At 45.2% G+C, this 24,330-nt stretch overlaps 2 protein-coding genes across 4 annotated transcripts in view; both read right to left on the reverse strand.

Moving 5' to 3' along the window:
- The window catches only part of GLG1 (golgi glycoprotein 1), a 64,431-nt gene extending 54,528 nt beyond the window's left edge, over positions 1-9,903 (reverse strand). For all 3 annotated transcript variants that reach the window (XM_033157416.1, XM_033157415.1, XM_033157417.1), the window contains exon 1: positions 9,441-9,903. In XM_033157416.1, coding sequence (XP_033013307.1) covers positions 9,441-9,845 — 405 coding nt within the window. In that variant the 5' untranslated portion in view covers positions 9,846-9,903. The remainder of the gene's footprint in view (positions 1-9,440) is intronic.
- A 2,036-nt stretch (positions 9,904-11,939) lies between these two features.
- On the reverse strand, positions 11,940-23,822 carry RFWD3 (ring finger and WD repeat domain 3). The gene is made up of 12 exons (XM_033157418.1): positions 23,357-23,822; positions 20,849-21,057; positions 19,839-19,930; positions 19,539-19,742; positions 18,438-18,529; positions 17,827-17,941; positions 16,607-16,835; positions 15,960-16,110; positions 15,540-15,716; positions 14,601-14,815; positions 13,770-13,987; positions 11,940-13,184 (listed from the first exon to the last, which is right to left on the reverse strand). Exons 1-12 carry the CDS (start codon positions 23,644-23,646, stop codon positions 13,041-13,043), a joined length of 2,136 nt encoding a protein of 711 aa, XP_033013309.1. The 5' UTR covers positions 23,647-23,822; the 3' UTR covers positions 11,940-13,040.
- Positions 23,823-24,330: the final 508 nt, after the last annotated feature.

A 24,330-nucleotide genomic window follows, 5' to 3' on the forward strand; every position in this document is an offset into this window, starting at 1 on the left:
ACACAGAATGTTGAGAAACAACCTTTCTAATCCCACTTGTTCTCAATCTGCATATGAATAATTTCTAGCAGACACAACTGTTCTAAGAAATCATGTGCACCTAGTAAAAGTTTGGTTAAGGAAGAACACTATTTCTCTATACAATTCCTGCACAAAGGTGGAATCCAAATACGTTACTTTTACTGCATTTCCCTGAAGCATCTGTTCAGCTCAGGGGAAAAACAAGTATAATGAGTTTTCTAGAAGACTCGTTCAGAGCATGAAAGCAAACACAGTTTTAACACAGTTCAAACTTGCTTAGTGAAAAGGAATAGAACTGCCAGAGCATTCAAGTAACAGCAGTTAAAGCACAAGCATGACTCATCACCACAGCAATCTATTACCCTGTGGTTAGAGAGATGCAGGGGTGGGGATTATCTACCTTAACTAATCAAACTGCAGTGTAGTGGCCTAGGGAAGAAGACCACTCTAATCAGCTTCCCTTCCTCCAAATGCTTAAGACACATCCTCAGAGTACATCAATCCCCATTTGCTTCAGTTCATGCTTCTTACTCAAGCTATACAAGTGTGAACATGAGAATCTTGTCCAGACTCTGCTGGAAATAGGTAAACTACCTGCTTACTACATTTTTATTGGCAACTACCCATTAATGAGCCTTAACTAATGAGTTAAACAGCTATACTAACTGCTTAATGACTGAAACACTTCTAGTGATACTGCTGCAAATCTCCAGGCACCATCTGCTCACTTAAATTTTCATACTGGCAGGAAGTTATCATGCCTGTCTTATTGTAAAAGGCACAGGCAAAAAAAAAATAGGCATTCAAAACATTTTACAATGACACCCTTTTTACAACAGTTAAACATGATATCAATTCAAGAACAGTTAAGCATGATATCAATTCAAGAACACCAGGCACATGTGCAAACACTTGCTGGAATCGCCTATTAAACATATACATATGTAAAGTTTTCCATGGAGCTTTTTTGGGATATACCATCTTGGCACAACAGCCAGGCTGCGATCAGCAGCCATTTGGCTCTACCTCCCACACCCCTGAACTGTCTCCTACATACCACCTCTCTGCATGCAACTTCATTATGTACCATTATGAAAGCCCTGGTGCTTGAATTTGCTTATTTTCTTCTTTCTTCCTCATTATGTTTCTTTTTGTATCATACTGGATCATAAGACATTTTTTAAAACTATCAACTACTTTGAGTGCTTCAATAGGCATCGTCAAAAAGCAACACCAGCAGTAACCAGTGGCAAAAGTCACTACCTACTAGCAGTTCATGCATAATGCTAAGCCAGGATTTGTTTAGCCATTGTGTGGTTTGTTTGCTGGCTGAGCCCAGCAGACTGAAATATGGTTCATTTTCTGGCAACAAACCAAGATACGAAGCCTTGGTTTTTTGTTGGCTTATGAATCTTGCCTTGTTTTAATTATGGTTTGGCATTATGTTGATATCAGACAGCCTTGCTTAACTATGGTCGATTTAGCCATCTAACCCCAAACACTCACCAAGCTACAAAGGCAACAGCAGCAGGAAAATAAACCAAGCTCTGGAAAAGCAAGTCATGACTTGTTTGCTCATCTATGGGACAACTCTTAAACAAACTGTAGCTTAGTGTTATGTAGGAAGGCAGTAACAACAGTCTTTGTTTTTTGTAATTAGCATAAGTATCCAACTCATTGATGATTTTCTTTGTTATTCTTACAATGTTAATGCTTTAAAAGTCTTGATCAACACTTAATTGGTTAGTTCACTAAAGCTGTCACATTCCAATTTGTAATAACATATGTAGGTTTACTTTTAAACCCAGAAAAGTTATTGCAATATGCAAGTGCCACAATAGCACATTTTAGCACAGAGAAGAGTGGCAGGGGGCAGAAGACAAAACTCTAATTTTTCATTAACGCAATGCTCCACTCCTAATCTACCCAAGGACAGCAATTCAGTTGAGCACTGATGTTATCCCCTTCTGGGATAAAGGTGGTATTTACAAGTCATGCACTCTACCCATAACTTCATGGACACAAATGAAGTCAAGGGTTTCAGGCTCAGCAGGTTCATTAAATTAAGATCAAATAGTGACCTACAAACTGTTGTCATCAACAACTTCGTTACTGCAAATTACATTAAGCTAAACTAACTGAGAATCACTGCAAAATATTCGACTTTTTTCTTGAAGTCACGTGACACCTGAAAATTTTACTAACATTCTATTTTCACATTCACCTTTCATCAGTTCATTCTCCATCTGGTAATAAGACTTACACATATATTATATAAGTCTACTCAGAAGTAAGTCTCATTAAGACTTACTCTGCGGCAGCAGTCGCCAAACTTACCTGAATGCAATGGGACTTAAGGGCCAGTGTAGTATAATGGTTAGAGACTGTTGCACTATGACGTGGGAGACCAGAGTTCAAATCCCTACTCAGCCATGAAGTTCATTGGGTGACCTTGGGCTGTATCTCAGTCTAACCTACCTCACAAATTTATTGTGTAGATAAGTTGGGGAATGAAAACTATGTGCACCACAAACTTCTTGGGGGGGAAAGGTGGGCTATAAAGTATAATCAATAAAAAATTTAAATATTATTTGAGCTTATTGTTTTATCTTTCTCTTTGGACAATTGTTTCTCAGAGTAAATAAGTATGTACAACTCCTTTAAGACAAAACATGCCAGAATCACTGTTCAAGATGCTTTGCAGTCCAGAGGTACATGCCAATAGCATGGTAATGTTTCTGATGGACTAATGAATTTTCTGGGCGCCTTTCTGAAAGGTTCTGTTACTTATTGTCAGAAGTGGGCAAAAAAGTACTCTGTTCCACCAGAAGGTACAAGACAACATCCAAGCAAAAGGCACACTGACCCAGTTCACACTTAACATTTTTTGGTATGTGTTCTTGGAACAAGCAATGAGCAAGAGCATTCCTTCCCCCATCTCCTCCCCTCTCATTCCCAGCTGCAAAACAGTTTTTTTCTGGTTTGTTAAAACCAGTCTTCCTGTTGCAATGTAATGGAGAAACTGTGATTTAACAAAACAGTCTCCACTGGGGGTTGTGATAAGGAAGCACTTATTTAAGTTTGTTGTTCTTTTCCACTCCAACAAGCTATACTTTGTTGGACCAGGAATATTACACCTGAACCTGGAGAACACTCTTTGATTACCGATAAGTGGCTTATAAAAAGTAAAGTGACCCCTGACCATTAGGTCCAGTAGTGTCCGACTCTGAGGTTGCAGTGCTCATTTCGCATTTCTGGCCGAGGGAGCCGGCATACAGCTTCCGGGTCATGTGGCCAGCATAACAAAGCCACTTCTGGTGAACCAGAGCAGCACACGGAAACGCCATTCACCTTCCCGCCGGAGCGGGACCTATTTATCTACTTGCACTTTGATGTGCTTTCGAACTGCTAGGTGGGCAGGAGCTGGGACCGAGCAACGGGAGCTCACCCCATCGCGGGGATTCGAGCCGCCGACCTTCTGATCTGCAAGTCCTAGGCTCTGTGGTTTAACCCACAGCGCCACCCATTTTCTAAATAAACAAGGTCAGTATGTGACAATCCAAATACTTCAAATTCCAGACAAAGCAGGATCCTGCACACTACAGAATGGCGGCTCTATGAAGATAACAGAGGTTGTCAAAACCAGTCTAAACCCATCACAAATATTACACATATCAGGTTATCTACTGAATTTAAAGCAACTTGACAGCTCTTAACACACACAAATCAGATAGCAACACAAGAAACACTTAGGCTAAAAAACAGAACCCTCTGGGTCAGTGTTTTTCAACCACTGTTCCGTGGCACACTAGTGTGCCGCGAGATGTTGCCTGGTGTGCCGTGGGAAAATTACTTTATATATAGTCAATATAGGCACAGAGTTAATTTTTTAAATATTTTCTAATGGTGGTGTGCCTCGTGATTTTTTTCATGAAATAAGTGTGCCTTTGCCCAAAAAAGGTTGAAAAACACTGCTCTGGGTGACATTCCAATTCAACAGAATTTGATGATGCGAACAGCGTTCGAAACTCCCATTGTTCTAGGCATGTTTTGCAATATGGAATTTCATTAGCATGAGCAGTTTTTGAGCTCTGGGTGCAGTACTGCTCTAAAGATTTCTGATTAAAAAACTGCAGAGAGGAAGGAAAGGAAGACATTTTTCTGCCTCCCCACTTCCAGGCGCTCTTAAGAATATTAGGGGGGCAGGCAGGAGAAGCATGGCTTTGTTTTTTGCAGTCATCAGATGAGGACTAGGTAAAGGTAAAAAAAGGACCCCTTGACTGTTAGGTCCAGTTGTGTCCGACTCTGGGGTTGCGGCACTCATCTCGCGTTAATGGCCAAGGGAGCCAGCATACAGCTTCCGGGTCATGTGGCCAGCATGACTAAGCCGCTTCTGATGAACCAGAGCAGCACACGGAAATGCCGTTTACCTTCCTGCAGGAGCGGTACCTATGTATCTACTTGCACTTTTGACGTGCTTTCAAACTGCTAGGTGGGCAGGAGCTGGGACTGAGCAACGGGAGGTCACCCCCCATCGCGGGGATTCGATCCACCGACCTTCTGATCAGCAATCCCTAGGCTCTGTGGTTTAACCCACAGCGCCACCTGCAAATGCCATAACTTGTGGCTAATGCAGCAAACACCTTCCCAGCCTGGATGAATAGGTTGTCCATTCTGTACCGTTTCTAAAAATTCATATTCTGTTAGTTTTTGTGTTGGTTTTGACAGCTTTTAGTTGGGACTGAGCAACAGGAGCTCACCCCGTCGTGGGAATTCAAACTGCCACCCTTCCAATTGGCAAGCCCTAAGCTTTGTGGTTTAACCCACAGCGCCACCCGCATCCCCTCAGATGAGGACTAGATCATGTGAAAAATGAATATAAGATTTTAGCTGCAGTTCATTTATTTTCAGCTTTGATATTGTTATTTTTTTTTTAAGTGTGCCTAGACATTCCGTTGTTGCGCCAATAACCTCGGTTTAAGATGCTATTTAGCTGCTAGCTTTCATATCTCAGTTTCTAACAGTGGATGCAAATGCATCTACACCTCCAGGCTCTAAATGGAATAGGCAAAAGGGAAGGACAGCCCACCAAGGAATCCAAGCAGAAGTGTCACCTCTTGTCAAACAAGCAGTATCTTTATTCGCTCTAAAAGCTCTTGTAAACCACAGAAGAGGCACTATCATCCAACAGAAATCAGAGCTATAGCTCAATATCCTGAATGAACTAATAGGCTTCTGCCGTACCACTACATCGCCAACTCAAGTCTGCTCACATTAATTTCTCACTGCTACACTACCTATTGGATTTTTAACTGAAGATACAAGACAAGAAAGTGAGAAAGGAATGTAACGTTTTAAATGTTTTTATGCCATTGAAAAAGGGTTTCTAGACCACCCCCCCTTAAATTAAGGGTATGAAATTAAAATGATTACAGCACAACCCAGTTGGAAGTCCCACTTAGTTCAATGGGCCTTAGATACAGTATAGGATGACTGTACAAATGATAAAACAATTTTGTACAATGTAGCACAGAGTGGGAACAATATAAACTGCAAAAATATGTTACTAAATTGAAGATGCAATGTTTTACAAACTACGCACACCAACCTGGAGTAAGCTTTACTGAATTCAGTAGAATATACAGTACAGGTAAATCAGAAAATTGTAAATTTAAAAGGAAGGCAATTCCTCAGATGTAATCCCCAGTGTGATCATGTGGAAGTAGTAACTCCATGTGTCTAACAATATTCAAAAATTTTCATGTACATTTTAGTAACCCATGCAACCATTCTTTAAGGCAGGTAAGTATATCCCTATATTACAGGTGGCTGCTGGTGAGTGTGTGGACATCCCTGTAATATAATCAACAAATTACAGTATTAATTTAACAACAAAATTGTCTATTTAGCTAAATTATGTACCCATTATCAGTACATAACATATTGTGACATACATGAGCAAGCACTTTGACTCTGCACACTCCTCCAATGAAGGCTACAGCACCCTCTAGGAGTTTTGACTGTGGAAACCCAGAGTTATGTTTGTTGCTTATGAAACTTTACTTCTCTGATACTGCTACATCTTAAAGCACATTCATACAGAGAACTAAAGGGCACACCTGTACAATAAATACTCGACAAGTGTCAGCTACAGTTAGTTAGGCATAATGACTAAGAGACTAAGCTATCAGTAATCAAAAATCCCTAGTTCAATTCTCACCTCTGGAATAACCTCACTAGGTGGCCTTAAACAAGGCAGTCTCTCAGCCTTAGTCACCTACTTCACCCCCCACCCCACACACTCCATCTGCTTTACAGAGGATAATAATACTGTAATATTACAAGGTTGTTGTAAGGATTACAAGTTAATAAATGTGAAGTGCTTTAAATACCTGAAAGCTCTACAAACATTATAAGAATTAGGCCACAATCCAGAGAGGCATACACACCACATTCTGCATTATGCTTGTTATTGCTGAAGATAAATTGACAATGAATGTCAACTCACAAAGTTCAGTTTCTGAACTGCACTCCAAGCAATGACACCAAGAGATAGAAAACCACCCAGACATAATTCATCCTTGTTCAGGCACAGCACCTGCACACAGAGGGACGACTATGGGACCCTGTTTCCACTCCTCAGCATCAAAACAGTATGCTGGGCCATTAGATCTGTGGTTGTGCATGCTTCCTGTGTCTCAGTCCAACCCTGCAATGCAGTCTAGTTACTTAAGTTCAAACCAGGAAGGATGTTGGAGGGATACACAGATATGACACAAAACTGACCCCTGCAATACTGCAGCTCACAAACCAAGGAAAGAGGGGATGAGTGAGAATGGTGATTCGTTCACATGGTGTTCACTTAGTTTGGCACAGCCAGAAAGTGAAACACTTCCTGAATCCAGGAACTTCCCCTTCTATAAATGCACTGCTAAACAATGAATTCAAAAATTCAAATTCAAAGTTAATGTTAATGCCACAGCATCATATGACTGTTAGGGCTCTTTATCTTTTAATTTAAATAAGTAAACAATCTCACTTTAAAGAACAAATGATGTTTCAGTAATTTATTCAGAAAAGTTTATAAACATTTTAATCACAAAATAAGTGTTGTACCTACTTTCATTAAAATATTGGGGGAGGGTTCACTTTTAAAATATATCCCCCCAAAATCTCACAACCAGTAACCTTTTCTCACAATAAACAGGCAAATATGAAGTTGAGACAAGTAGAGAAAAAACAAAGGCAATCTAACTGCATTCATTAGCAGAGTTCAGAGGCCTCTGGTACATCAAGATGCTTGAGGTTCTGCCCCCTATGCGGCTACACACAAACACAAACACAGAGAAGTACCGGTATGCCCCAGAAGATCTAATTTCTGAATATCAATGCAAAAGATTCTAAGCAATCTGATGGTGTGGTATTGAACCCTATGTTTAGACATACTATATATTGGTTCGTAGATAAAGTCTTGACTTTCAAAGTATAATCACTTGCCTGCTTACAGCAAATTTCTATGCACATTTTCTCACCAGGGTTGGAAGGTTCAACTGATATGCTCTTGCTTGGAATCAGCTGCATTGCCAGAAGTGCCCAATGTAGCTCTAATGTGATGGGACAGTGTATCTGAGTACAGTACAATCTTTAGAAGATTGTGGGAAACAATCTTGTACTGACTTAGGTTGCACTGGGATCGGTGTCTTTGTTCTGTTTGATGTAGGGTTCTCAGGATGTCCAACTTAGAGCTTCCTAAAAATTTCCCCACTTCTTATGAAAAGACACAGAAATAGCCAGACAGAGACCTAAAATAAACTTGGTTAATTTCTATTCAGAGGAGGTACTGGTATCTCAAAGAATGACAATGAGCAAGTGTTAAGTCATTTCTGAGACTTGTGCATCCTATATCAAACCATAGAAACACAGATAATAAATTCAAGTTGAACAGCTTACAGGACAGGACAGGCCATAAGCCAATGGTAAAGCATCTGTTTTGTATGCTACAGTTTGCAGGGTCAATCCTCAGTGACTCCAGGTAAGTCTGGAAATGTCATCTATATGAAACCCTGCAAGACCCCACTACCAGTCAATGTAGACACTACTGAGCTAGACAGAGCAATGATCTGACTCAGTATAATGCAGCTTCCTCAGTTCCAATTTTTTTGTTTACAAGCAATAACTTGTGTAACAATCTAGTAACTCCAGCTAAACTTACAACAATTTCTAGCAGCAGTAACAACTCTGAATTCATGCATTCCTGCCAAGCTAGCTAGTCTGAAGCTGCAAACAGGTAGTCAACCTAAGGTTGCTTCAAGAATAGGTATATTACATGCTGATATTGAAAACAGACCCACAAATGACCCAACACAAAATGCCATACTCAGTATGGCAAGAGATCAATTACTTTTCCCATATGTGTCTCAAATTGCAAACTATTATTTGCTCTACAGCTGCTAAAGTGAACCCGTAGTTGACGTATGATTAAAAGCCACACGTGTTACTAGCCTGACCGCACACACACATAACTATATTAGTCATTTGTGGTACAGTGCATGAAAGAAAAAGGAAGCTCTTGTATTTACAAAAGCCTCCCTCCATGCACAAATAGAGGAGATTCTTGTCGCAAGCAGCCAGGTAGGGGGTTTTGCCAATCCTAAATTATAGGATCAAGCTGTCTACCTCTGTTGGAATAGAAATACAGCAGCAGGATTGATTCACTTTAACACAACTCAACCAGCCATGAGGGTGTGACCAAAAGACAATCCCTACTGAAAAAGTACCCAGCATAAACTTTATCTTGAAGAACATCACAATGGGGGTGGGGGCAACTATCATGATAGGTATATTCATCTGGGCCAATTCCCAGAAACAGCAACATTTTCTCTCTCTCTGCTCCCTTCCCCGTTTTCTTTTAAACTATGAATGCCAGAAATTGGCAACACCGCTGTCGGCAGGCCTGCCTGAGCCAGAAAACGGGCTCTGCCCACAGAAGTGCCCTCGCTTTCCCGTGTAGCTCTTCGGCCTTTTCCCTTGAAAAAAAAGATTTGCTCCTGCGCCAGAAGGGAAAGGGAGCTACTGGCGAAGGGGCTGCACTTGCTCACTAACTCTTGGCAACCGAGGCCAGGAGGAGCTATGCATGCGTGCATGGTCCTGTGGCCGCAGACCTCCATTCTGGGCGCCACTTCTTGGTTACACCGGAGAGTGACGGAGGACAGAAGTAGACCTGGGTCAGACGCAGGTTTCCTAAAATTACCAGGGGAGGCTATGTGCATTGCTCCGCACCTGGGCTGGCCTCTCCCTGCAGCCGCCCGCCGCAAAAAAGTTGCTCCATGGGGGTCCACTGCCCCGAAGCCCTCCCCCTACCCCGACCTCCCTGGCCTCAGTTTCCCCACCAGCTAGGAGGGGGGCCCCGCCCCGCTCACCTCCCGCACGTCCTGCAGGCACTCGAGGACGGCCAGGTTGTTGGCCCAGCTGTGCTTGGGGCAGACGCGGGTCACGTCTTCGCGGCACACCGGCTCGTCCGCCAGCTTCCAGCCGCCTCCCGCCGAGGAGCCCCCGCGGGGCAGACGGCCGCCCCCAGCTCCGCCTCCGCCGCCTCCCGGGAGTGCTCCCAGCCCCAACTGAGGCAGCGGCTGGCCCCCCATTCCCCCTACGACCGCCGGCTGCTGCTGCTGCCCCGGGAACACCTGGGCGGCCCCGCCCGCCGCTGCCCCGCCTTGCTGCTGTGCCCGGGATGACCCGAGAGCCACGAGCAGCCAGAGGAAAGGAGCGGCGAGGAGAGGGCCCGGCCCGCGTCTCCGGGCCGGGACACGTCCGCACGGCGCCATCTTGGATGCGACTCCTCTCCTCAGCTCCGCTCGGCCCGGCCCGGCCTCGCTGCCTTAGGCCCCGCCCGCCGCAGCCTGCGCGCGCAACGCCAACGGCACCGGCGGTCACGCCCACCGCCTCTCGGAGTGCGTAAGGACCGCGGCGACGTCGCCGCGGCGAGCAGAGTGAGGCAGGAGACGTCACCACCTAGCCGGAGGAGGGTTGCTTGTCCGAGAGCGGCGCGACACCTACTGACAGGTCTTTCAGGGAAAGGAACCGGAATGGCGCTTTCCTCTGTCGCCTCTCTCTCTCTCTCGTCATACCCCCACCCTCTAACTTTCCCCCTAGTTTTTCTAATTTTTAGGAAATCCTTTCTTGCCCATAACAGCAAAACCACTTATTTTTATCAAGTTTTTTTTATATGAAAAAAAATCTTATTTTCTGTGCAAGCGGAATTGTGTGACCAGTAAATGTCAGTCAATTCCGCCTTCAGTTTTAAAAACGGTATTTGCAGTTCTAGACATGTAGACTCAGAAGTGAGTCCAATTTCTTTGAAGTGTTCAACAGGGCTGCCCCCTAAGACTCAATGGAACTTGCTTCTTATCTGTTCTTTAAGTGCCTTGGGAGTAGTTTTTGCACACATTCTTTGCTCACAAGTCATGCAAATGCCATAAAAAGGTAAAGGGACCCCAGACCATTAGGTCCAGTCGTGTCCAACTCTGGGGTTGTGGCACTCATCTCGTGTTAATGGCCGAGGGAGCTGGCGTATGGCTTCCGGGTCATGTGGCCAGCATGACAAAGCTGCTTCTGGTGAACCAGAGCAGCGCACAGAAACGCCGTTTACCTTCCTGCAGGAGCGGTACCTATTTATCTACTTGCACTTTTGATGTGCTTTCGAACTGCTAGGTGGGCAGGAGCTGGGACCGAGCAACAGGAGCTCACCCCCCATCGCGGGGATTCGAACCACCGACCTTCTGATCAGCAAGCCCTAGGCTCTGCCACCCTTGCTGATCAGCAAGCCCACAGCGCCACCGGCAAATGCCACAACTTGTGGCTAATGCAGCAAACACCTTCCCAGCCTAGATGAATAGGTTGTCCATTCTGTACAGTTTCTAAAAATTCATATTCTGTTAGTTTTTGTGTTGGTTTTAACAGCTTCTAGTTGTTTTTACTATATTTTGTATGCCACCTTGCTATATAGAGCTAGTGCTAGTCCTACCCTTGTTGTTGGTAAATTATATTATTAGAGATTAAACTATCTTTATTTGTAAGTAAGCCTCTTTGAGGCTTAGGCCAGCAGTTATGCTTTAGAAACTCAGCAACACAAATACTGAGCTGAATTCCTCTATCAATACTTCAATGGTCAAGAGTATGCAACATGGTACAGTGGTACCTCACGTCACTTAATTCGTTCCAGAGGTCCATTCTTAACCCATAACCGTTCTTAACCTGAGGCGTGCTTTTGCTAATGGGGCCTCCCACTGCCACCGTGCGATTTGCGTTCTCATCCTGGGGGGAAATTCTTAACCCAAGGTACTACTTCCAGGTTAGCGGAGTTTGTAACCCAAAGCGTTTGTAACCTGAGGTACCAGTGTAATTAAAATATATGTTCAGTGTACCTCAATTTCCAAATGGCAAGTGGTTTCAGATACTCAGTTGGCTTTACCATTGCACCAGCACAGTTCCAACTTCACTGCTGCCCTTCCCCACCAAAATATACAAGAACAGCAATGTTGGGAGAGAGGCCCTGAAACACTACCACTCCTGCCTTTCAGCCGAGATAAAACATTGAATTCACTGTCATTTAGAGTGGAGACTATGCAGTCACCTTTCAGCAAACTAGGTAAGTTTCACAGTTGTTCCAAACTCTGGTAGATTAGCTTGCTACATGATTACCTTGCTACATGGAAATATCCCAATCATATAATTACCACAAGATATTGGATCCACTAACCCAAACTTCAGGACTTATTTGGCATTTAGAGGATCCTATATTTATATCTCAAACTTTGCAGGTTGCTGGTCAGGCAGTGCAAGCAGCAATTTAGCATTGCAATGGAGGGTTTTGCCATTTGGAGAAAGCCAGAGATATTAAACATTCTATATTCTTCCTCTTGTATATATTAAACATTCTTTATTCTTCCTGTTGCATATAAAAGTAGTATCACACACACAAAGCACAGTTCAATTGAAACATGTACATTTTTAGACAGATCGGTCATACAGTTAAACTTTAGAAATGTTGTTCTGTAATTCTGTATAGTAACCCATCAGTTCAGGCAGCACATAATGGTGCAATTTCTACTGGCTTCAGGTAAGGTAAAAAAAAAAACCACCCTCATTGGTCTTGCAATTTGCATCACTCTCTTGATCGCTAGCCTTGGACAAGAATACATACATGAAATATTTGATCCTATTTTGATTGATAGCGGAAGATGAATCACCAACAATCCCAGCAAATGGTTTTTTCTGTCAATAGAGTTGGTAGAGTTCTGAAATTGCTTCATGTTTCAACTCCCAATGATCTGTCAGGCACAGCACTCTGTCCAGTTCTCAATGGAGGTCTATGGGAAGTCTTACAGGAACATATTTATACCTGAAGTTGCCCATTCTTCATCAGGCCACAATTATATTTTCTTATTCACAATGTCTTTTAGCAGCCAGTTCCCACCAGGCTTCACCACCACCTTTTACCAAGCCCAGTCATGGTCCAGAGAGGTAACTTGAACAGCTCACTTCAGACAAGGTCCCATCTTCTTATGATGAGATGGCCTGAAACAAAAATTTAAGCAGTCTTCTGCTAAAGGAGCATTGCCCATGCCACAAGCCTCCAAAATCACAAGAAGAGCAGAGATCATGATCTTCATCCAAGGTCAATGGTAAGTTTCCAGGAAATATAAACTGGCAGCCAAATCTTTCTCAGAAGGGCCCCATCATCTGCCTAGGCAGTAAAGCCAGAAAAGCACAGGGTCCACAATAAGGTAAAAGTAGTTTCCTTTAAGATGAGGTGGAAACAAGAATCCATAAATTTAAAAAGGAACAAATGTGTGGGCTGGGCATGGGAGAGAGCTGTTCTAAGGAGCAAGATTTTGCTTGTGCTGCAATGTTGGCAGGGTGCACTCAAGGCAGCTAGAATCCAGTTAGCAGCAGAGCTGGTTTGTGGGAAATTGGTTCAGTTCAGAGAGTAGCTCATTGGGGCAGCATGCAGCAGACAGTCATTGCCACTTGTAGATCTTCACCATCTTTTCTGTCAAGGTAGCCAAGAAGCTGTTGCGGTTCACCTCATAAGGGCAGACATCTAACACAGGAAGGTCAGCAGGGAGTTTCTGCAGCAGGGAGCCACTCCCTGCATCCCAGAGCTGCAGGATAAACAAACAGAGTCACAGTTTATCAGGAATCCTGTTGCATAAAAATACAGCTCTAGCTGTTACTAGTTGGGATGCAGCAAGGAGACAAGTTACAAAAGTATTGAACCATTACTTTCCCGTACATTGGCAAGCAGCCTAACAACACTACACATTTTTGGTAGATTCAGAGTGAGCAAGTGATTAGTGGTGTAATACTGAGGACATCCCTCAGCCCGGCACAGAAAACATGCATGTCCATACCAAGAGTCAAGCCTCAAGGAAAGTGAGAAGAGGGGGGACAAGAGAGCCCCATGTCCATATGATGAAAATGGCACTGTGATTGCCGTGAGGAAATGCTCCAAAGAGGCAGGTACAGGCTATACCAGTGTCTCAAAACAGAGTTTTCACTAGAACAAGGGCTCAAGTCTTTTCTCAATGACCAACCCGGCATTAAGCTCTTTGAAGCTGCATAGCCTTAAAAACATAGGAAAACAATTACTCAAGTACCCTAACCACCACCTAGGCTTCCAGCATTTTAGACTATTAACACAGAGCCAGACACATCCTACTCCTACAACAAAAAACAAAAAATGGTACCATGGCAGAGTTTGATGCTTCATCCCCAGCACACACAAGAATACTGCCATCATCTTCAGGACTCTGGAAGATGGCATTTTTGGTCAGGAGTTTGCACGATGGACCCGCAGTAAGAGTTTGAACTGGACGACATGAACAGATCACATCCTCAGTCCCATCAGTCAGCTGAGTAGAGGTCAGCTCCATCACCACACACCGTAAACAGTTGTTGTTTCTATCTGTGGGATGAAAGTGAAGAGTTTTCCAGGGGACAGGTAGGTATCAAGGTATCATAGGAAGGTATCAAGACAAAACACTACTCTGGTTTAAATGGTTTAAATGCAGCCCAGAGGCCATTGCCTGACCCCTTCACTCACCGCTCATGGCAACTACCCCATTTCCTTAGGATACTACTCACTTGCAATCCCTTCCTTGCATGTCATCCTACAGAAGCAGGAGTGCTCATACTGCACAGCAGATCCCTCTTGGGAGCTGCAAAGTTCTAGGGAGGGATAGACTCCTGAAGTAGTTGGCACTTACCCTTCACCTGGGTGGAAAGAATGCCCCCTGGTAAAAGATCCATATTGTATTTGGGGATGGGAGACTGTACCCTCTGTGTCCCATCATCTTGAAAAGATTTGGAAAGACTGGGGTACAGAATAACTGGTGCAGCATTTTAGATGCAGGCCAGAAGTATCCTCTTCTCTTTTAATGTGTGTGCAAGAGAGATGCCAACAACAAACATGTTAAGTGGTTTCTGTCCTCACAGTTGTAACTCCACATTTAGGGTGAAAGGAATCTCAACACTGCATCAAAACAGCCCTGCCCTGATATCTACACATCACAACTTACTGGGTCTGAATGTTGCAAGGCAGTGCCGTGTGCTGGCCTCTGTCTGAAGGTCAATGCAACCTCCAGGTTCCAGGAGGAGGTGGTGAGGCCGGTAAGAGCCACTGGCCTTTTGTTCCCAAAAGCAGGCTCCCTCCAGTGTCCCAGATACCAGTCCACCATAGGGCAGTGAGGCAGAGGCCATTCGGGGAAGATAAGATAAGGACACCACAGGGCACCTGTGAGAGACAAAGGAAAGAGCAATAACTAACAATGTGAAACCATTCCACTATCCCTACTCATTTGCTGTTGCGAGTCTGAATGAGCATGAGTAAGGAAGGATTTCAAAGAGAACTGGAGAATCACACTCACTTTTACATACCATTGGCCCAAAGAACTAGTGCTATGACTGAAATCCTATTAATATTTACCTCTGAGCAAGCACCACTGAACACTGCACAATTGACTTCTGGGTAAGAAACAAGTTGAGCTCCATATCACCATGACTGTTCACAACCCCAGAAAAGAACAAGGTAGAAGTCAATCACTGCAGGCAACACTGCAAGTATGACAATCTCTCCAGGGCTTACCTCACACCATGTTCATTCCTATTCCTCATCTACAGAACTGATTGAAAAATACACATTCTGAGAAGTCTTGGTGCAATGCATTAAGGACTGGAAATGGATCCCAGATAGGTTTATCAGGCTAAACCCCTGCCATTAGGCCACTCTCCCAAGTTCAAGGGTCTTCATTCTGGGTTACTGGGAGGTAACCAGCAACCAGAGTAAAAGATAAGTGTTCTGCAAATTCTGTGCCAGGAAAGATATACCAATAACACATGGCGTGCAAATTTTAAAGTTCTACATGCACTGATCATCCTTCATCTGCTTCAAAGTCCTCTACAGTCTTAATTCATATGCTCAGAGGACAACCTAACTGTATAAAGCAGAAAAGCAATACCTGGACTTCTGTGGAGCAAGCTCTTGGACATGAGAGCTTGTGTCCCGTAGGTCATACACCAAGACAGAGCCATTGACCAAGCCAGCATAGACATAGTTGGTGTCATCCAGGCACCAGCTGCAGCTCCAGACAGGTCGACCAGTATTGTACGTCTGCACAACGGTGTTTGTAGTCAAGCTGAGGGAAAGTTAGCGGAGCTTTACATATCAAAGCGGTCTCCCATTGAGGACCTTGGCACTTCTGCACGTGGCCCACGCTATCCAGCAGATACCCAGTTGTGGGCAGAACAGCACAGTTCAGACAAAGCTGCTCTGCAGGAGCCAGGCAATACTTCCAGAATAAGATCCTTACACAATCTCCTGGACCACAGAGAAAGGAAGCAGGCAAACCCTAACCCTCATCATAATCATCACTACTCACCTGGTAAGCTTGAGGGTATGGTCTAAAGCAGCAGATAATAGCAAGCCATCTGCACGGTTGCTGAAAGCCAAGCCCCGGATCTGCTTGCTGTGGATGGGGACATATTGGCTGCTCTTTGAGTTGACTGCACTCATCATCTTAATTCCACAGCCTGAGACACAAAGAAAACAGATCAGCAGAAAGCCCACCCTGTTAGTCCAAATGCTGCAATGTCTGTCCTCTTGATATTATTATTATTATTATTATTATTATTATTATTTGTACCCCGCCCATCTGGCTAGGTCCCCCAAGCCACTCTGGGTGGCTTCCAACAAATATTAAAATACATTAAAATGTCACAGATCAAAAACTTCCTAAACAGGGCTGCCTTCAGGTATTTTCTGAATGTCAAGTAGTTGCTTATCTCTTTGACCTCTGATGGGAGGCGTTCCACAGGATGGGTGCCACTACCGAGAAGGCCCTCTGCCTGGTTCCCTGTAGCTTTGCTTCTCGCAGTGAGGGAATCGCCAGTGTCCGGGCTGAACGATGGGGGTGGAGGCGCTCCTTCAGGTATAAGGACTGAGGCCGTTTAGGGCTTTAACCAAGGCAGTGAAAAAACCACTATTCCCATCATAAAACTTAGGGACTTGCTTCAGCAGGCAACTCACCAGGAATGAGGGTGCTTTGTGGAGATGGCTGTGACACTACAAGGCAGCTCAGTGGGTCGCAGTATGCCATAACCCGGCAGTTGCCCACCTGAGACACTAGTGTGGCCCTCTCAAAATGGTACTTGTGCTGGCCCTGGCTGGAGGAGAGGCAGCCTGGAAAGCATGAGCGAGAGTTGCTGGGCTGCTGAGAGGAAAGGGTGTTGTGGCGAGCCATCAGGGCCTTTAATTCCTGTAGAATGGAAAGCAGGAAAAATGAGGCAAAGAAAGCATGTGTAGAGCCGAGAGCACTGGATGTTTCCACAGGCAGGACAGTAGTAAAAGTCAGGACCAACTTGTTCTGGGTTGTTGTTTCTTTACTGCTTTTGTATACAACTTGGCTATTTTTTGCATGTAGAGTGGTTTATAAATTCTGAAACAAAAACTTTGTCACAGAAAAGAAATACACCAAATGCAAAAGCCCTTCAAATGCTCAACAATCTCACCACCACCACCCCCAGCTAAAATAATAGCTGGGATATCCTAGCCTTCAACTTGCCACTTTTCACTCTGCAAGGTGGTTACTTAGCTGAGCTTGCCTTAGTTTTTTCACTATTCCCTGCAAGATCCAATTTCTACTCCTTTCTGTGTCTGTTTCCTCTCCATGTATTGTTGTGATGAGTGTCTGGAGGATGCAGGCTGGCACAAAGAAGAGCGCTGTCTCAGGACTGTTTTGAGAGGTTGTCTCTGGGGGTATGACAGGGGATGTCTTGGGTGGATCCCCGTTTGGATTTTTTTGTGCTCTGGAATATTGCTCTGGAAGTTTTCTGAGTTATACAAATTCACTGAGGGTATATAAAATTTACCAAATTAGAGTTTTGATTTGGAATGTTTTTGTGACTCCTTTCCCCAAATCACAACCTTTGACATACAAACTCAAATCAAGGAATGAAACTGGGCCAGGGTGACGATATGGGCCCCAGATTATGGGTGCCCAATGGCACTCACAACGTAACATTACATCATTACGCCATGTTACATCAGGTTGCACTGGAGCCCCACAGTGTGGGTGCCATGCCACCCAGGGCCCCCTAGAGTTGCCATCAGTGAACTGGGGTGTCCTATTATCCTGTCCATCATTATGAGAGTGAGAGAAAAGGCCATGAAGATAGCGCATTTCATTTTCTTGTACATGGAAAGGGGATTTAGAAGGTCCTGCATGAACAGGATACAGCTAAACTTACCTGAACTTGCTGCCGAAGTTTACTGCATTCATCTGTCAAGACCTGCAGCTGGAGGCGGCTCTGTGCGGATTCCAGCTCTGCCTTCCTTCGTAGCATTTGCTCCTTCTCTAAAGAGCTGCAAGAGGAAAGTACAACAGATGCAATTAAGGAAGCTCATGAGCCAACCCATCTCTCTCCCACTGGTGAGTAGAATTATTTTTCTATTCCATTTTCCTGCCTGCCCAAAAACTTTTAGAGACATAATAAGTCTCTTAAATTTAGACAGACATATTTAAATAGTAATACTTCAATTTCAGAATGATCATGAGAGATTCAACAGAAAACACATCTCATTTTATCTTAAATATATATACTAGTAAAAGAAAAAGTTACAGAAGCAGGCATATATCTTCACAGGGACATCCAAACACTGTACCTATCATACCTACCTAATACAAGTCTAACAAAGCATGCCCTTAAACTAAAGCCTGGTGTTAGGACACAAGTATCTTCTCCAATCACACAGATGCTCATTTGACTCAGCTGAGGCATAGTGATAGTTTGCCAAGACAGGTATTTATGCCAGGTACTGCTACCCTCAAACATATAGGAGGAAAGTTGTGAGTATATACCTTTTCATGTGTTCCTGTTCAGTGGTGTCCAGTGCTTTCAGAGTACGAGCATAAAGGACTACTATATCCGAGCGCTTGGCTTTCTTATTACACTAAAAAATGAAAAAAATGTGAACATAAGCCAATTTATTCGTTATGAAGGACATCTACTGTGCTGCTATTAATTTCTCATGACTGCTACACAAACCAGGTGGTGGTACTGCTTTTCAAATAGATCTCTTTGCAAAAGCAGGGGTGAATGTACACAGTGTTGGCTTGCTGAGAGACTCCCCTTATCTCATGTAGTTCTCCAGAACAATCAGTGGAACTCCCCCAAACATGCAAAAGTGACCTGCTCAACTTCATTCCCAAGCATCTATTCTCAAAGTTTCCTTGTGCCAACAGGTATTCTGATCCCAGGCAAAATCCCTAAACTTGGCCAACAAAGCAAAGACAACAACTTTAAAAGGTAAACAGCACCTTACTACCACCCCTCAAAAATCCCATTGTCTCAGGAGGAAGTTCTACCACTGCTCTGTCACCAAATACTAGGTACAGCAGCTGCTGCCAACTTGATGTCCTCCAGAAGTTTTGGATTACATAACTTCCTTCAGACTTAACCAGCACATCTGTGCTAGCTGGCACTTATAGGGGATTTGTAGTCCAAAACATATGGAGGGCACCAAGTTGGCAAATGCTGATAAAAATACTCTCCTCACAGGAAGAGTTTGGCCAAAGGGAAGGACAACTTGCTACAACTCCTAGAGCCCAGATTTGAGGAGTCCTGCTGTGCTCAATGCTGGCTAAAGTTCTGTTTGAAGTCCTGCAATCAGTTTGAGTGCCAAAACAAGGAAAAGGGCATCCAAAAAAATGGAACACAGCTCAGGGGAGTGCAAAGAAAAACACAAGATCTACAGAAGGCAAACCAAAAGAGGAATAGCTTACAGGAAGATGGCATGGAAAGTAATGCAGAAAGGGAGAAGAGAAAAAAGGGAAATAATATGGAGAGAACTGTTGCCCACAAATTTTACCAAGGACAGGAAAAGAATAAATGGGTTTCAGAGAGGAAGATTTAGGTTACACGTCAGACAGAAGAAACAAAATACCATTCCAAGCTTTTACCTGTGGGCATTTGCCCACTTGTCCCTTCAGCCACCTCTCAATGCAGCTATAGCCAAAGAGATGCCCACACCGCAGTGCAGAAAGACGGTGCTCCCCAGCATTTGTCCACTCTTCAAAGCAGATGGCACAGGTATCACCACTCTCCTCTTCCTCACCCAGAGGAGCCAGAGGAGCAGCTAGGTGAGTTCTCTTTAATGGAGTTGTCTGAAACAAGAGAACATGGAAAAGGTCAAGCAAATGCAATCTTGGTTATCTTAATTGGCTGCACACCATCCACAGCACACACCCAATCATTCGTACCTTCTTCTGGAGGGCAGTGGCACCTCTAGCATCAGGATGCTCTGGTCCAACAGAATCCCCTCCAGGAGGCTCCATTTGGGTTGCATCAGAAACTGCAGGGGAGAAACAAAGGAATAATTAATACAGGGAGTGATGGGAACAGGTTGTAATTAGTGCCACATAAACAAAAACTCAGTAACAAATTGTTAGCATTTAAAAGGGAAGTTCAAAGTGACTGAACACAAAGCCACTGCTGTCTAAGAAAAAAAGAGAGAAAGAGATCAGCTTTTTCACCAAGATAATCCTTCAAACTATGTTAACAGGGGGCAATTAAAAAAAAAACTTGGCAGAAAATAGTAAAAATAACTCAGCCAGCAAGACACCCTCTGCAAATTCCAATGGTGGCTTTCCAGCACAAACTCCTTCCACCTATGTTCACAACTGTTATGCTCCAACCTTGCTTTCTTCCCTCATTTTCCAAGATCCCCTCCAGGAGGCTCCATTTGGTCCTGCAATTCTATCCTCATCTGCTCTTTTTAAAAATCTCCAACCTTCTCTTGCTGTTCAGAAAAGGGAGTACCATGCACAAATAAAATGTATATGGTACCTGAATCTCCTTATAAACCCCTTCTCAAAATTCCTCTGTGAAACCCTTTTTGTGTATGTGTGAAATAAATAATAATAAGCATGCCTATCTGCATAACAGAACCTCAGTTTGACATTTAGCAAGGTTTGTACAAAGATCAGAAAACAGCTTTCAATTATTCAAAGACAGCAGGATACACTGGCAAAGTCTGGCCTTGGTTCAAGTCTCTGCAGTCATGAAATAAACAGTTTGGTCAGGCCCAAGTCATCCTCTCCCAACCTAGCCTACATCTCAGAGCTGTTATGAAAATACAAATGTCATACACTCTGAAATAAGCAGCCCTAAGCAGAAGGTAATGAATAAACAGATGGTTGTGGTCTAAGGTAGGCAATGCATCATGAGCCATTTCTGAAGTTTTAGGCCCCTTTAAAGAACCAACACAAACCTCCCAAGTTGGCTGGCCCAGGTGCCTCCTCAAGGGCATCCACTGTCTCCTCTTCCTCCTCAGTGGAGCTGCTGCTGCTGTTACTCTCAGAATCACTTAGAACCACAGTTTCATCTGAGCTGTTCCCACTGTGACCTGCTAGGATGTGTGATGCTGCTGTTGCTTGGGTCCTGTTGATCTGGAAATAACTGTCCAATGGTGCTGTGGACCTGAAGATCCAAAGTATAAATTTTCATTAGAAAATGTAAGATGGGCAGAAGAACATGACCCACCCATTTCCAAGCCACAAACCTCAATAATTTACACACCTGTCTCTCCCCTTCTGCCCCAGAAGCCACAACTTTTCATTAGATTCTAAACCAACTTTTCATAATGTGCTACCTTCCATCAACATGAACATTGCTCTGTAAGTTGAGCTAGCAACTCCGTAGCCAAGTGGAGCTCAACAAATTCCTAAACACTGCTCATCCTTCCACCCAATTCTGTGGAGTGTGTCTTCTCTCCCTCAACTATCTCCCATCCCAGCAGGCCCTTCTACAAATGGGTATTTGGGTTTGCTTCCCCATCCCTTTCTCTTTGGTGCTAAGTCTTTAGATGGTAAATTCTGAGGGCAGGGGCTGAAGTTTTCTTTTTTAAAAAACTGAAAGCTACTCTGAGAGCTGGGTAGAGAACACATGAAACAAGCAAACTACTCTGCATGCAAAGCACAAGCTCCACCACCAAGCTAAAGTCCCACACCTATCACATGAGTTTATCTAGAAGCCAGCTTAAAAATACCAGGTGCCTCCAGGATCTGCTTTCCACATGATCCCCCCAACAAGAATCTCCTTGGAAGATCAACCCTCCCACTGCTCATGTCACACACACCCAAGATCCACCCCTCACATACACTCTGTCAGGCACCAACTTTGCAGGATCTGACCCCCCATTCCAACAAGCCCCCATCTGCAGTATCCATTCCCCAGACAGCAGCTTCCCTTCACAAACACTCAAAAACCCCTTCTCTGGGTCTGAGAAGCCCCCTTCCCCCACTGCAACAGTGATCCCAACAGGAGCCAACAATGCATACCAAGGATTCAATCCCACCTGTTACCTCCTTTCTAAACCTTTCAGAAGTCTACTTACTGTATTTTATATAGCTGCCCCATAGCAAGAGGACTCAAGGAAGCCAGTGCGGTTAGAGTATTGGACTAAGACCTGAGAGATCAATGTTCAAATCCCCAGTCATGAAGCTCACTGGATGACCTTGGGCAAGTCACAGCCTCTTAACCTACCTCACAGGGTCACTGTGTAGGAGGGAGGTGAACCATGTACTCCTTGGAGAAAAGGGTGGGATATAAATGCAATAAATAAGCTCTTCTGCTGACCTACTTAAGAAAGCTGTTGAAGCCAGCCAGATGAAGATATTAGTCACCAACCTGGCATCCACGTGGTTGCAATTGGACCTATGACAGTAGCAAAACGCACCTGGCTAATTTCTATCACAACAAAGCACATTCTCTACCATGGGCATAGCCAGGGGGGTGCAGGGGGGCAGCTATCCCCCACTACATCAAGTAAATAAATAGAAATACTTAACTGACTATTTGCATGGCAGATAACTCTGTTCTGCCCCCTAACAAAAAGACACCCCCCTCAAAAAAAATCCTGCCCATGCCTATGTGCTCTACCACTACACTATGACAGTTTTGTAGTGCATTCCCCTTCTGGAACACAGGGAGAAAAATGTGAGGGGCCTCTTGTTTACAAATACCAGCTGCCTTCAGCATGTGCTCCAACAGACACCACCTTCACATATCCTCTCAGAACCCATCTGCTGCTCCAATAACCAACCCTGCAGGATCCATGCCGCCATCCCCATTCTGACATGTGTTCCCCCCTCTCCTCCCCCACTGTGACAGACACTCCTTCACGCGCACACCCTATGATCCACCCCCTGGCTCTGAGAAGCTCCTTACATGACCATGACCATCTCACACACAAAAACACACACACTTTCGACAGGTGTCTCCCCTCGCTTAGCAACCCCCCTCGCTCTGACAGGTACCCCCTCCACTCACACACACCCATGACCCACCCTCTCCTGCTCCGACAGGTGCCTCCACCACCCTACCCCGCAAGATTCAAAAGATCCACAACCCCTGCGAAAGGCTCCCCTTCCCTTCACCCACCCCAAAATCCTCTCCCTGGCTCCCGAGCACCCGCCTCCTCCTCCGTTCTGACAGCCACCTGCGCCCGAGAAGCCTAATAGCCTTCCTTCCCCAGGGAAGGGAACGCGAAAGGCCTCTTGTTTACAACCCCCAGCTGCCTCCAGCACTTTCCCCCGCGGCCTCGTTCCGACAGGCACCTTCTCCCTCTTCCGCGGGGCCCACCACGCCCAGCCCTGTTTCCGAGGGGCTCCCCTCCCCCAGCCCATTAGAACAGGGGCTCCTTCGTACTCTCTCAAGCCCCATGGTCACTTTGAGAAGCTCCCCACAGGATCCGAGCCCTTCCCCCTCCCTTCCTCACCTGGCTCGGGAGGCCCGTTGGGAGGAGGAGGAGGCGGCTGAGGCAGCGCGCGGTCCTTGCTGCTGCCGAGGCGGGTTCCTCCTGGCCCGAGGCGGCGGCGGCCTCCGCGGCTCGCGCTCCCCAACGAAGGCGCCCCATGAAGAGCGAGAAGCCGCCGGCCGAGGCGCCCCGGACGTCGAGGCGTCCCCGTCTGCTGCGGCCGGTTCATGAAGGCGGCTGGCGGCGGCTGGCGACTCGGGCTCCTCGGCCGCCGGCGCGAGGTCCACGTCCATCGCTTCCTGGTGGGACATGTCCTCCCCACAGAGGGGAGGGAAGGGACCCAGGCGTCCGGGCCTGACTCTCCCTCAACTGCAGTCGCTCGAGCGCCCCGCCGCTGCTGCTGCTCCGCCTCCAGCTCCCGCGGCCCCTATTGGTCGCTCGTTCAGCCGCGAAAGGCCGAGCGCGAAAGCAGGCTTCGTCTCCTATTGGGACAGAGCGGAGCATACGTCGCATTTCCATTGGGCTATACGTCTGTCAATTTTGGAGAGGGTGGGAAACGGTTCGGAAGGGCCCCAATCTCTGCGAGCGGAAGGGAAAAGTTGAGGTTGTAATTGGCAAGGCGCATGGGCAGCAAGGGTTCAAAGACTGACAACTGCAATAGCCTTAGGAGGGGCGGGACTTCCGGTTTTTGACCCACAGCATCAAGTGACAGCTCTTCATAGCATACAATGGGAAAAACGCAGAATTTTACCATAGTTCACCGCAGTGCATTGTACTGTACAAGCAAAGATACATGTCGGCACTTCTTCTGGCTCAGAACTTAATACCACAAACCCACACTAGAAGTAACATGAGAAAATCTTGCATGGTTCTTGAATCATGACTTTCCCTCTGGAAGAAGATTCCATTGTCTGCAGAACTCCATTTTTTCCTACAGATGATAATCAAACTTTGCTGGTAGCATAGATTAGTGTGCTGATCTTTAGATTAAGTGT

Source organism: Lacerta agilis, chromosome 8, assembly GCF_009819535.1.
Source record: "Lacerta agilis isolate rLacAgi1 chromosome 8, rLacAgi1.pri, whole genome shotgun sequence".
In the NCBI taxonomy this organism is placed as follows: Eukaryota; Metazoa; Chordata; class Lepidosauria; order Squamata; family Lacertidae; genus Lacerta; species Lacerta agilis.